Raw genomic sequence first — 13374 nt, 5'->3', positions numbered from 1 at the left:
ACGCCACATCCCTTTCTCTGTCACCATTTTAATTCTGGGCTAAAGAGGTCCCGCAAACGTAAACATTTTCTGTTTAAAATGTAACACGAACATAACGAACAATGAATTATATTCTTGGTTCATCTTCTTTGGTTCTTTCGGTAAAGTCACGTAGAATGAGAATAAAATAATAAATTGATAAAATAAAATAACACAATAATATTCTCACGACGTTTCGGCCACAACACAAGCGGCATTCATCAGGTGAAGGGACGAGACTGTCTGGTAGGACAGCGCTGGAGTGAAAAAGCCACGCTCAGATCACGACCTTTAAGCTGTGTGAGAAGAAACAAAGCGCCTTGACAAAGGAATTAGCATATAATTTAGCATTGAAATGGCTGAGTGATTAGCTTGTGACTGGTCACAGAAATGGCTATGTTAAAGTTAAAGCATACATTTCCGCAGAGGCACCCCTTGACAAAGGAATTAGCATAGAATTTAGCATTGAAATAGCTAAGTTAAAGCATACACATCCGCAGAGGCACCCCTTGACAAAGGAATTAGCATAGAATTTAGCATTGAAATAGCTGAGTGATTAGCTTGTAACTGGTCACAGAAATAGCTATGTTAAAGTCAGAGCATACACATTCACCGAGGCACCTAGTACAAATCAAACAGGAGAATTTAGCATTGAAATAACTAGGCGAATTTAGCATTGAAATAACCGAGTGATTAGCTAGTGACTGGTCACAGAAATGGCTATGTTGAAGTCAAGGCCTACACATCTGAGCTATTCACAGTAACTGGGTATACAATACAATATATAATGAATACTATATAGTGCACCAATAAAAAACTAAAATAGAAATTACCTTAATGTTATCAATAAACTCTATATTCTCCAATCAGCTAAGCTACCAACAATAAGTCGTTATATATCACAATGCTATATGGCGAAAAATTGGGTGGATTCTTACCCTCAACTTTAGCAACACGGATAGCTACGGGCCCCGTTCAGACGGACGAGTTCATCCATGGTCGGAACAGAGGAGGGGGAGAGAGACAGCTGCGAGGCGCTATTATACTCCATGTTGTAAACCATACCATTAACCGTGGTGTGAGAGGTATTAAGAGTCAATGCTGGCGAAAGAGCTGCAGTCTGAAGGCCATCGTAAAATACAATTAATTAAGAACGGAAATGGTTTAAAACATCTTTCCAATGGTTACTAAGCCAGAATCCATCTTCTCGGTTGAAATTGTCTCTGTGCTTGTATATGTGAATGGCCTCATGAACGAATCTCTCATGGTAGCCGGTTGGTTTGCAAAGAACCTCCGTCTTGGAGAAGTCAATGTCATGTGAGCCCACTGAATTATAACAGTGATCTGCCACGGCAGAGGAGTTCGTTCTACCGTGTTTCAAGTCTGCTTTATGTCCGCGGATGCGGTCCGAGATATGTCGTTGGGTTTCTCCAATGTAGCTACTACCACAGAGGCACTTTAGTTTGTAAACGCCCGGGTACTGTATGTCTGGAACAGCATCTTTTACAGATGGAACTAAATCACGGATTTTATGTACTGTGTTGAATCGGACCTGGATCTTGTGTTTATTCAGGATTTTGGAGCTCTTTTTAGTGACCCCTGCAATGTAGGGTAAGGTGATGGTTTTGAGTGGCTCCACAAGAGGATCCTTCTTCATGACTGGAGTGATGGCTTTGCGGATTGTGTAGTCGGAGTAAAAATTAGCCCTGAGAGCCTGGTGTACGTGCTTGAGTTCACTGGTAATGTGTTCCTGGTCGGAAATGCATTGGGCTCTATGGTATAGCGTCTTGATGAGGGAGTTCTTCTGGGATGGATGGTGGTGGGAATCCGGTTTCAAGTAAGCATCTGTATGGGTAGCTTTCCTGTAGACAGAGTGGCTCATTGAACCATCATGTCTCCTTTTAATTAAGACATTCAAAAAGGGTATTTTGCCATCTTATGGCCTTCCAAAGATACACAAAGAAGATACACCCCTTCGTCCCATCGTCTCTACTATCAACTCCCCCACCTAGAAACTGGCACGTTTTCTTGCTGATATACTGCGACCTTTCACTGGAAAAACCACCTCTGCGGTACTAAATTCTACTCACCTGGTATCGACAAAGGCATTTCCCTGTCCCCAGACGACCTGCTTGTCAGTTTTGATGTGGTGTCCTTGTTCACCAAAGTGCCGGTACCTGACACCATCGCTATCATTGAAGACCTGGTTCATCAAGGACTGCATACTGATGTACCCCCCCTGGTGAGACATTGCTTAACCAACACATACTTCACCTGGAATGGAACTTTCTACAAACAAACTGAGGGCACCCCAATGGGCTCCCCCTATCTCCGGTTGTAGCCAACGTATTCATGGAAAAATTTGAAACTGACGCCATCCAGACTGCCACTCTACGCCCGACCTTATGGAAGAGGTACGTGGATGACACCTTTGTCATCTGGCCACATGGCCAGCCATCAGATTTTCAAACGTATAAATAAAGACATTGCTTACAAATATCAGCTCTATGTTTTCAAGTAAATACATTTTGGGTAGTGAATTAATTATAGTCTAAATAAGATACACATGACGAATTGTAGGCAATTATAGTTATAATCAAAGACATTTTTAAACAATCACGTGGTCCCTGTAGTCGCCGTTAGAGACACAATCTGCTTGAAACAGTTTATCAACATATATGAATACATTGATTCGAATAAGCAGAGTTAATTTCCTATTCATGGCATGCCAGTTATGTGTCAGTTTTCGATATCAACATCACCTTATAAAAGAATAACATTTAAAATACGCACAGACAAGTATTCATTCGTAATTATTGACAGGCATATGAACAAAATTGCAAGCACCGTGTAAAAGCAATTATCATGAGAACATCGTGAATGCTTGGGAGCTTATTGTCTCTCGCTCCTGGTGAGAGATTGACCCAACCCACAGGTCCACAAAGACTGGCCGCCCTTACTCTGCAGGTTGAACCTAGGAGCTGAGTGTTCAACTTCACATTCTTGTCATTAAAGGCCTGTGACAAAGGTGCATCTATTGGAGCGACATCGTCTCTGGCTTACACATCTACCGGGTCTCCACTTGACTTTGTATTGTCTAGGAAGTCCACCCACACCTCCACTTCCACAAACTGCTGGGAGTTGCCTCGCTCTGCCTCACAGTCAGAATTCTCCTCCTGCTTCACGTTGCCTCTGTCGATGTGAAGGTCCCATTTTGGAGTTGAATCTTCATCTTCACATTTCACCTTCACTTCTTCACATTTCACCATCACCTCTTCCCTCTTCACCATCACTTCTTCCCTCTTCACCATTACCTCTTCCCTCTTCACCATCACTTCTTCCCTCTTCACCATCACTTCTTCCCTCTTCACCATCACCTCTTCATATTTCACCTCGATACCTTTAAAAGTGTCCAAGCTGGGATTTTCTTCCGGTTCGTGTTTCATGAGGGATGGGCTCATTGCGGCACTTTGACTTTCACAAGCTGATTTCAGACTCCACTCCTTGTGGATCTTCTGATGCTTTTGTGTTCTCTGGTGTACTTGAAGATGTGGTTGCTGTGCAAACGCCTTCCCACACACACTGCACCAGAAGGGTTTCTCTCCTGTGTGAGTTCTCTGGTGTTCTACAAGAAGAGATGAACGTGCAAACGCCTTCACGCACACACTGCACTTGAAGGGTTTCTCTCCCGTGTGTGTTCTCTGGTGTATTACAAGAGCAGATGAATATCCAAACACCTTTCCACACACAATGCACTTGAAGGGTTTCTCTCCCGTGTGTGTTCTCTGGTGTGCTACAAGAGTAGATGAATGTGCAAACGCCTTCCCACACACAGTGCACTTGAAGGGTTTCTCCCCCGTGTGTGTTCTCTGGTGTTCTACAAGAGTAGATGAACGTGCAAACGCCTTCCCACACACACTGCACTCGAAGGGTTTCTCTCCCGTGTGTGTTCTCTGGTGTTCTACAAGAGTAAATGAACGTGCAAATGCCTTCCCACACACACTGCACTTGAAGGGTTTCTCTCCTGTGTGAGTTCTCTCGTGCTGTGTGAAATCTCCAGTACGATCCGTGCTGTATGCACACCGGTCGCATTGGAGCCTTGTCCTACCGAGCTGCGCTGAGTGCATTTGCTCCATCAGACCAATTCTGCGGAGGAAGCGTCAGAGGAAGCGTCAGCTGGAGACAGAAAAAAATAATATCCACACCATCTACACGTCAGTATCGAGGCACAGAGGAATGCATATATAGTCACATGTGACTTACACGTCTATATTCATATATTCATGATGTAGTAAAACGTTTCCCAAATTCATCACACGGGCTGTTATGGCACACAATGAGAAGGCAAATGGTTATAAACATGCTTGGGAGCCCTCGTATCTTCAAAATGAATGTTCACCAAAAACTCCGAGCACACAATTTCGGCTGTCTGGCTACAAAAGGAATATATGAGAGCTAAATTCAGCTGACATAGCAAAGGGTGTTGAAAACAATACTATTTGCGTTAGGCAGAAATGCATAAATTAATGTTCAATCGCAACTTAGATGTGTGAATCCAGGCTCAGATGTCCTTGAATGCTGGGATGAACAGTTCTGACTTCAGCTGCACGTGTGTGCTGTGTTAACTTCCTGTTTCCATTCTTATAAAGAGTTCCAGAGGAAAACAAAAGTAAACTATTGTTATGCTATAACCTCCGTGTTCAACAGAGTTAATAGACGTTACTGCAAACACAAACTGTACACTGTCACTGGGTAAACAGGCGGTGGCGTGTCTAGAATCACGCCTGGCCACCTTCATCTGCTTGGCATGAATGCTTCCTCACTCCACCAAGTAATTAATTGAGGATCAACGAACACAGCCGAGGCTAACTGGAGTTTGCGTGTCTCTCTCCGTGGTGAGATGTTAACTACCTCACCTGGTATACAGGAAGTCGTGGGTTCGATCCCGACCCTGACGCCTGCTGTATATTTGGAGTTTGCGGGTCCCTCCGTTTAGCGTCTTTGACCGATAGACATTGACACACGTATTCTTGTTTCTTTTGGTAAAGTTACGAAGATAGAAAATAACAATAACAGATAATACAATTACATTAAATAAAGATTACTTGTGTTGCGATCAAAACGACGTGAGTTTTTTTGCTTTATTTACAATGTTTTAATTATTTTTATTGTTATTTTTATTTAATTTTCTATCTACGTGACTTTACCGAAAGAACCAAGAATATTAATTCCTGCAGTCACCAAAGTTTTAAGTCAAAACATTCACACACGTTGACAAAGCCTCACCTTGTGTTGTTGTGGGCAGGTCGCTTCTGATAACAAGAGCGGTATAGCAGCTCAAGCGGGCTTGGCCTGGTGAAAAAAATAAAAACTGCATGAATATTTACAATAAAACAAAGTTACAAAGTGGCGAGCCGGGTGAAGACAAATTAAACTTAAGCGAGATAATTTAAGTAAACGCAATCAGGCGAGGGCAGGAGGCAAGGCCCCGCGTGGCTAGGCCCCACGTTGTAAAGTTCCAACCTGGACATTGATTCCCATGCTCGCTGCTACTCAACTGACATCCCTACGAGAGAGAGCGAGGCTCTACCTCGGTAAACAACAACAACCACCACCACAATCGCAATGAGAATTTCTCACCTCGGATTTCAGTGCAGGAAGCGATAGCTTCCTGTTACCTAGTGACGTCACGCGGCAGCAGGGGCGTGACGTCACATCCGGAGTACGAGACACGCTCCTCCCACAATGAGCGGCTCCATAGCTAAATAAATTAGAGAATAAATAAATTATGTTAATGTTACTCGTCCCATATGTCGTGGGCAATGAACCCGTCGCAATAAACTCGCGACGGCTTTAACGAACACATTATGTTAATGAACCGCCAGTCACTGGGCGTAGCTTTGCCCAAATAAGGATTGGCACTATGCTCTTTGGTTCAATTGGGTAAAGTCACGTAGGTGAAAATAAAATAACAAAAAATCACGACGTTTCGGCCAGAACACAAGCGGCCTTCATCAGGTGAAGGGATGAGACTGTCTGGAGGACAGCGCTGGAGTGGGAGAAGCCACGCTTAGATCACGACCTTTAAGCTTGTGATCGCGGCATCTTTTGAGGAAGGTCAGCGTCTCGATGAGTTGCGACTTCTTGTCCCGTTGTCTGTTAAAAGCTCTAACAGATAGGTGAAAACCCTCCCCATAGAGGTTATCAATTCTAGATTTAAAGCTTTCGTGACTGCTAGGATCCATACTCTTTGGTTCTATTGGGTAAAGTCACGTAGGTAAAAATAAAATAACAAAAAAATCACGACGTTTCTTTTGTTATTTCTTTTGTTATTTTATTTTCACCTACGTGACTTTACCCAATAGAACCAAAGAGTATGGATCCTAGCAGTCACGAAAGCTTTAAATCTAGAAAGGATTGGCACTGGCAGTGGCAGTGACCCAAGCAGAGGTGATGTCACGCTCAAGAGCGCGGTGGAATACCTTGGTGACATGACGTCACTAGCGAGGTACACCTCACCCTGGCGTTTCACGCCGATGAAGTAATGCTGAGTGGTGACGTCAGAGAGCGGGGTTGGAGTTTAAGTTGATTTAGATTCATTTTCATTGCTCGCTCCCTTGGGTGCGTGGGCTCAGCTACAACTACTACGTGGACATTATTGTGTATACACTGTGTGTGTGTGTACACTGTGTGTATACACTGTGTGTCTGTGTATACTGTGTGTGTACTGTGTGTGTGTACACTGTGTGTGTGTACACTGTGTGTATACACTGTGTACACTGTGTGTGTACACTGTGTGTGTGTACACTGTGTGTGTACACTGTGTGTGTGTACAGTGTGTGTGTGTGTACACTGTGTGTGTATACACTGTGTGTGTACACTTCTAGATTTAAAGCTTTCGTGACTGCAAGGATCCATACTCTTTGGTTCTATTGGGTAAGGTCACGTAGGTAAAAGACGTTGTACTGTCCCCTGACGATATCCTTGTCAGCTTCGATGTGGTCTCTTTGTTCACCAAGGTCCCAGTGCCTGATACCATTGAAATTATTGAAAATTTGGTCCATGGACTAGACCCCGACACACCTGCACTGGTTAGGCACTGCCTCAACAATACCTACTTTACTTGGAATGGCTCCTTCTACAAACAAAATGAGGGTACCCCCATAGGATCCCCCTTATCACCAGTTATAGCCAATATTTTCATGGAGAAATTTGAATCAGACGCCATCCAGACTTCCACCCTCAGACCTTCCCTGTGGAAGAGATATGTGGATGACACTTTCGTCATTTGGCCACATGGCCTCCCAGCTCTGAACCTTTTCCTACACCACATCAATTCTAAACATCCCGCCATCAAATTCACCATGGAAGTGGAGAAAGATGGCAAGCTACCATTCTTAGATGTTCTGTTTGAGAGGAGACCTGATGGCTCATTGGGGCATTCTGTCTACAGGAAACCCACCCACACAGATTCCTACTTGAAACCTGATTCCCACCACCACCCAGCCAAAAAGAATTCTCTCATCAAAACTTTATACCATAGGGCTCATTGCATTTCGGACCAACACCACCTGACCAGTGAATTAAAACATGTACACCTGGCCCTCAAAAGGAATGGTTACTCTGACCGTACCATCCGCCAAGCTGTTTCTCCCTCCATACAGAAACAACCACTTGATACTCCGGTCAAAACCACCACACTACCATATATAGCAGGCGTTACTAAAAAGATTTCCAAAATTCTAAACAAACACAAGATCCAGGTCCGGTCCAATACAGTACACAAAATTCGTGATCTGATCCCATCCGTGAAGGATGTCATTCCTGACTTACAGTACCCCGGGGTTTACAAATTGAGTTGTACCTGCGGTGATTGCTATATCGGGAAGACAAAGCGACATGTCTCTGACCGAATTCGCGAGCACAAATCAGATTTGAAACACGGCAAAACGAATTCTTCTGCCGTGGCTGATCACTGTTACAACGCTGTGGGTGATCACGATATAATTTTCTGCGATACCAAGGTTCTTTGCAAACCCACGGGTTTTTATCAGAGATTTGTTCACGAGGCAATTCAGATCTACAAACACAGACACAATTTCAACCGAGAAGATGGTTTCAAATTTAGCAACGATTGGAAAGATGTTCTAAATCGAACTAAACATTAAACTAATTTCAATGGTACAGTATATTTTTTAAGTAGTGGTACCCCAAACTTTCGCAGCTCTTATAAATTCCCTTTTCACACCATCAATAGGTAAACTCTCCCCCCCCCCCGCGCCAAACGGCAAGTCCACCGGCACGTACAACACCTCTTTTCTAAAATCGGCCAATCAAATGCTAATTTTTATGCTAATTTCTTTGTCAGGACACCTTGTTTGCTCGCACACAGTTTAAAGGTCCGCGGTCTGAGCGTGGTTGTGTTTCGCTAAATTCTCCTGTTTGATTGGTACTAGGTGCCTCGGTGAATGTATATGCTCTGACTTTAACATAGCTATTTCTGTGACCAGTTACAAGCTAATCACTCAGCTATTTCAATGCTAAATTCTATGCTAATTCCTTTGTCAAGGGGTGCCTCTGCCGATGTGTATACTTTAACTTAGCTATTTCAATGAGCCATTTCAATGCTAAATTATATGCTAATTCCTTTGTAAAGGCGATTTGTTTCTTCTCTCACAGCTTAAAGGTCGTGATCTGCGCGTGGCTTTTTCCACTCCAGCGCTGTCCTCCAGACAGTCTCGTCCCTTCACCTGATGAAGGCCGCTTGTGTTGTGGCCGAAACGTCGTGATTTTTGTTATTTTATTTTTTACCTACGTGACTTTACCCAATAGAACCAAAGAGTATGGATCCTAGCAGTCACGAAAGCTTTAAAATCTAGAATAGAAATGTAATGCATTACAACACAGTCGGCCAACATAAGAGTCAACACCCCACCTGGTTGATAACGTTCTTCCAAAGATTGCTCAATTTGAAAGAGAGACAAAACACAGACACGGAGACACATAGACAGAGAGAGATCACATGGAGACACACAGAGAGAGATACACACATACAGTGAGGGTAAAAAGTATTTGATCCCCTGCTGATTTTGTACGTTTGCCCACTGACAAAGAAATGATCAGTCTATAATTTTAATGGAAGGTTTAATTGAACAGTGAGAGACAGAATAACAACAAAAAAATCCAGATAAACGCATGTCAAAAATGTTATAAATTTATTTGCATTTTAATGAGGGAAAAAAGTATTTGACCCCTCTGCAAAACATGACTTAGTACTTGGTGGCAAAACCCTTGTTGGCAATCACAGAGGTCAGACGTTTCTTGTAGTTGGCCACCAGGTTTGCACACATCTCAGGAGGGATTTTGTCCCACTCCTCTTTGCAGATCTTCTCCAAGTCATTAAGGTTTCGAGGCTGACGTTTGGCAACTCGAACCTTCAGCTCCCTCCAGATTTCCTATGGGATTAAGGTCTGGAGACTGGCTAGGCCACCCCAGGACCTTAATGTGCTTCTTCTTGAGCCACTCCTTTGTTGCCTTGGCCGTGTGTTTTGGGTCATTGTCATGCTGGAATACCCATCCACCATCCATTTTCAATGCCCTGGCTGAGGGAAGGAGGTTCTCACCCAAGATTTGACGGTACATGGCCCCGTCCATCGTCCCTTTGATGCGGTGAAGTTGTCCTGTCCCCTTAGCAGAAAAACACCCCCAAAGCATAATGTTTCCACCTCCATGTTTGACGGTGGGGATGGTGTTCTTGGGGTCATAGGCAGCATTCCTCCTCCTCCAAACACGGCGAGTTGAGTTGATGCCAAAGAGTTCCACTTTGGTCTAATCCGACCAAAACACTTTCACCCAGTTGTCCTCTGAATCATTCAGATGTTCATTGGCAAACTTCAGACGGGCATGTATATGTGCTTTCTTGAGTAGGGGGACCTTGCAGGCGCTGCAGGATTTCAGTCCTTCACGGTGAAGTGTGTTATCAATTGTTTTCTTGGTGACTATGGTCCCAGCTGCCTTGAGATCATTAACAAGATCCTCCCGTGTAGTTCTGGGCTGATTCCTCGCCGTTCTCATGATCATTGCAACTCCACGAGGTGAGATCTTGCATGGAGCCCCAGGCCGAAGGAGATTGACAGTTTTTTTGTGTTTCTTCCATTTGCGAATAATCGCACCAACTGTTGTCACCTTCTCACCAAGCTGCTTGGCAATGGTCTTTTAGCCCATTCCAGCCTTGTGTAGGTCTACAATCTTGTCCCTGACATCCTTGGAGAGCTCTTTGGTCTTGGCCATGGTGGAGAGTTTGGGATCTGATTGATTGATTGCTTCTGTGGACAGGTGTCTTTTATACAGGTAATGAGCTGAGATAATGGGCACTCCCTTTAAGAGTGTGCTCCTAATCTCAGCTCGTTACCTGTATAAAAGACACCTGGGAGCCAGAAATCTTTCCGATTGAGAGGGGGTCAAATACTTATTTCCCTCATTAAAATGCGAATCAATTTATAAAATTTTTGACATGCGTTTATCTGGATTTTCTTGTTGTTATTCTGTCTCTCACTGTTCAAATAAACCTACCATTAAAATTATAGACTGATCATTTCCTTGTCAGTGGGCAAACGTACAAAATCAGCAGGGGACCAAATACTGTTTTCCCTCACTGTAGGCACACAGAGAAACAATGCCTCTGTGTCGAGGCCTTAAATAGAGAGAGAGGGGGGCAGAGAGAAAGGGGAGGGGGTGTAGAGAAATCCGCGAGTCAATGCAAGGCCGTAGCCATGGAGTCAACATTGGGGGGGACCAAATCTACCAGGGGCTCTGGGGTCCCCCCCCCCCAGAAAAAAATCTAAATTTGAAAACGAATTTCCTGACATTTCCTAAAATATTGAAAAATTTCACTAACACATGGGATGGAATATTTTTGTTATTTGATACAATAATGTATAATATTGTATTGTATTACATTGCTCTGTGTTGTTTATTCTTTAACTTTTCTTGTTTCATAGTATGTATTGGCAGAGATTAGGGATTCATAAAGTACAAGGCAATCATACAAACACAAATCTACGCATTGTTACATGAAGACAAGTCCACATTTTGTGGCCAAGGTTTAGCAAATTGTTTTATTAACATAGCATAGCAATTATTATTTTAAAAAATACTTTCATAGCAATATATTGGGGGGGACATTTTGAGCATATATGATTATTGGGGGGGGATATGTCCCGCCCCAATATATATTATAATTCTTATAACATATTATAATTACGGCCTTGTGTCAATGAGAGATTTGGAACTTTGGTGACTGCGGGAAATAATAATAACACGAGGACACGCAGAGAGAGAGAGAAAGCTCACTTATATTCTTGGCTCTTTCGGTAAAGTCACCACGTAGAAGGGAAACAATAAAATAATAAAAATATAAAACAACAAAATTCTCACGTTTCGACTGCAACACAAGCAATCATCATCAGGTGTGAAAGCCACGGCAAGAAAATTTGAAAACCACAGAAAGGAAATTTCAAAATGTTCTTGCTGATGGTTTTCACACCTGATGATGATTGCTTGTGTTGCATTGAAACGTCGTGATAATTTTATTGTTTTATATATTTTTATTATTTTATTGTTTCCCTTCTACGTGGTGGTGACTTTACCGAAAGAACCAAGAATATGAATCCCTGCAGTCAAGAAAGCTTTAAATCAAAAGCTCACTTAATCAAACAAACTGAGTAAAACTTGGAAATGTAATGCAATGCAACACAGAGAGTCGGTCAACACACAATAAACGCATAGCCTGGTAGATTACTTTCTTACAAAGATTGCTCAACTAAGCGAGATAATTAAAGCAAACGCGATCAGGCGAGGGCAGGAGGCAAGGCCCCGCGTGGCTAGGCCCCGCGTTGTAAAGTTCCAACCTGGACATCGATTCCCATGCTCGCTGCTACTCAATTGACATCCCTACGAGAGAGCGAGGCTCTACCTCGGTAAACAACAACCACCACCACAACCACCACAACTGCGATGAGAATTTCTCACCTCGGATTTCAGTTCACGCACGGAGCGGCAGATTTCTGTTACCTCGTGACGTCACGCAGCAGCAGGATTGGTGACGTCACTTGCGTGGTACAAGACACTCCCCTCCCGCAACGAGCGGGTCTTAATTTAAATAAATTATGTTAATGAGCCCAGCCCATACGTGGAGGGATGGGGCGTGGGTGCTGAACCCGTCGCAATAAACTCGCGACAGTCGACACGAATATATTATGTTAATGAGCCGCCAGTCACCGGGCGTAGCTTTGCCCAAATAAGGATTGTACTTGAACAGATAACGCAAGTTGACCCAGGCAGAGGTGACGTCACGCTCAAGGGCGCGGTAGACGGGGTGGGGTGAATACCTTGGTGACATGACGTCACTGGCGAGGTACACCTCCCCCTGGCGTTTCACGCCGATGAGGTGATGCTGAGTAGTGACGCCACAGAGCTGGATTGGAGTTTAAGTTGATTTAGATTCATTTTCCATTGCTCCCTCCCTTGAACTCAGCAACAACAACGTGGACATTGCATCCCACTGGGATTTTTAGCACACAGCGTTGGTGTACGGTGCTTTTCTCAGGAACATTTTGCTGTTTTTTTCATGGATTTTCTGTTTGCAGAGTCACACAAAGTAGTAACTTTAAGATGTGTTTTTTGTTTTTGTTTGTGTTTGTTGTGGTTGCACTTGATTCAAGAGCCGAATGGCTCACAGGGGTATACCAAATATATATCAACTGAAACTATTGTGTACACACTGTGTGTATGTAAACTGTGTGTGTACACTGTGTGTGCGTACACTGTGTGTACACACTGTGTGTGTGTATGTACACTGTGTGTCACTGTGCCTGGCATAAGCGTCGTGGTGACGTCACCGCCACTTAGTGGAGAATGGCGGTTGTTGTGTCACTGTGTGTGTGTACACTCTGTGTGTACACTATGTGTCACTGTGTGTCACTGTGTGTATATATACACTGTGTGTGTACCCTGTGTGTGTACACTGTGTGTATACACTGTATGTGTGTACACTGTGTGTGTACAGTGTATACCCTGTGTATGTGTACAGTGTATACACTGTGTGCGTGTACAGTGTGCGTGTACACTGTCTGTGTGTACACTGTGTATACACTGTGTGTGTACGCTATGTGTGTATACACTGTGTGTGTACACTGTGTGCATGTGTACACTGTGTGTACACTGTGTGTACATTGTGTGTGTACACTGTGTGTACACTGTGTGTACACTGTTTGTGTCCGAACCCCCGGCAAGGCCATCTACTTAATGACGAGAGAAAATTCACACGAAATGTCCTTTTCAATGAAGTCTTCCAGA

At 43.6% G+C, this 13374-nt stretch overlaps 1 protein-coding gene across 1 annotated transcript; it reads right to left on the bottom strand.

Moving 5' to 3' along the window:
* Window positions 1-1907: 1907 nt before the first annotated feature.
* LOC142910248 (uncharacterized) lies at window positions 1908-5367 on the bottom strand. The gene is made up of 3 exons (XM_076059953.1): window positions 5305-5367; window positions 3291-4164; window positions 1908-1916 (listed from the first exon to the last, which is right to left on the bottom strand). Exons 2-3 carry the CDS (start codon window positions 4152-4154, stop codon window positions 1908-1910), a joined length of 873 nt encoding a protein of 290 aa, XP_075916068.1. The 5' UTR covers window positions 4155-4164; window positions 5305-5367.
* Window positions 5368-13374: the final 8007 nt, after the last annotated feature.

Source organism: Petromyzon marinus, unplaced genomic scaffold, assembly GCF_048934315.1.
Source record: "Petromyzon marinus isolate PM22_M1 ecotype Great Lakes invasive population unplaced genomic scaffold, UKy_Petmar_22M1.pri1.0 PM_G_Scaffold_14, whole genome shotgun sequence".
Taxonomy (NCBI): Eukaryota; Metazoa; Chordata; class Hyperoartia; order Petromyzontiformes; family Petromyzontidae; genus Petromyzon; species Petromyzon marinus.
The sequence above is the reverse complement of the archived record's forward strand: the minus strand, read 5'-3'. Positions and strand labels throughout refer to the sequence as shown.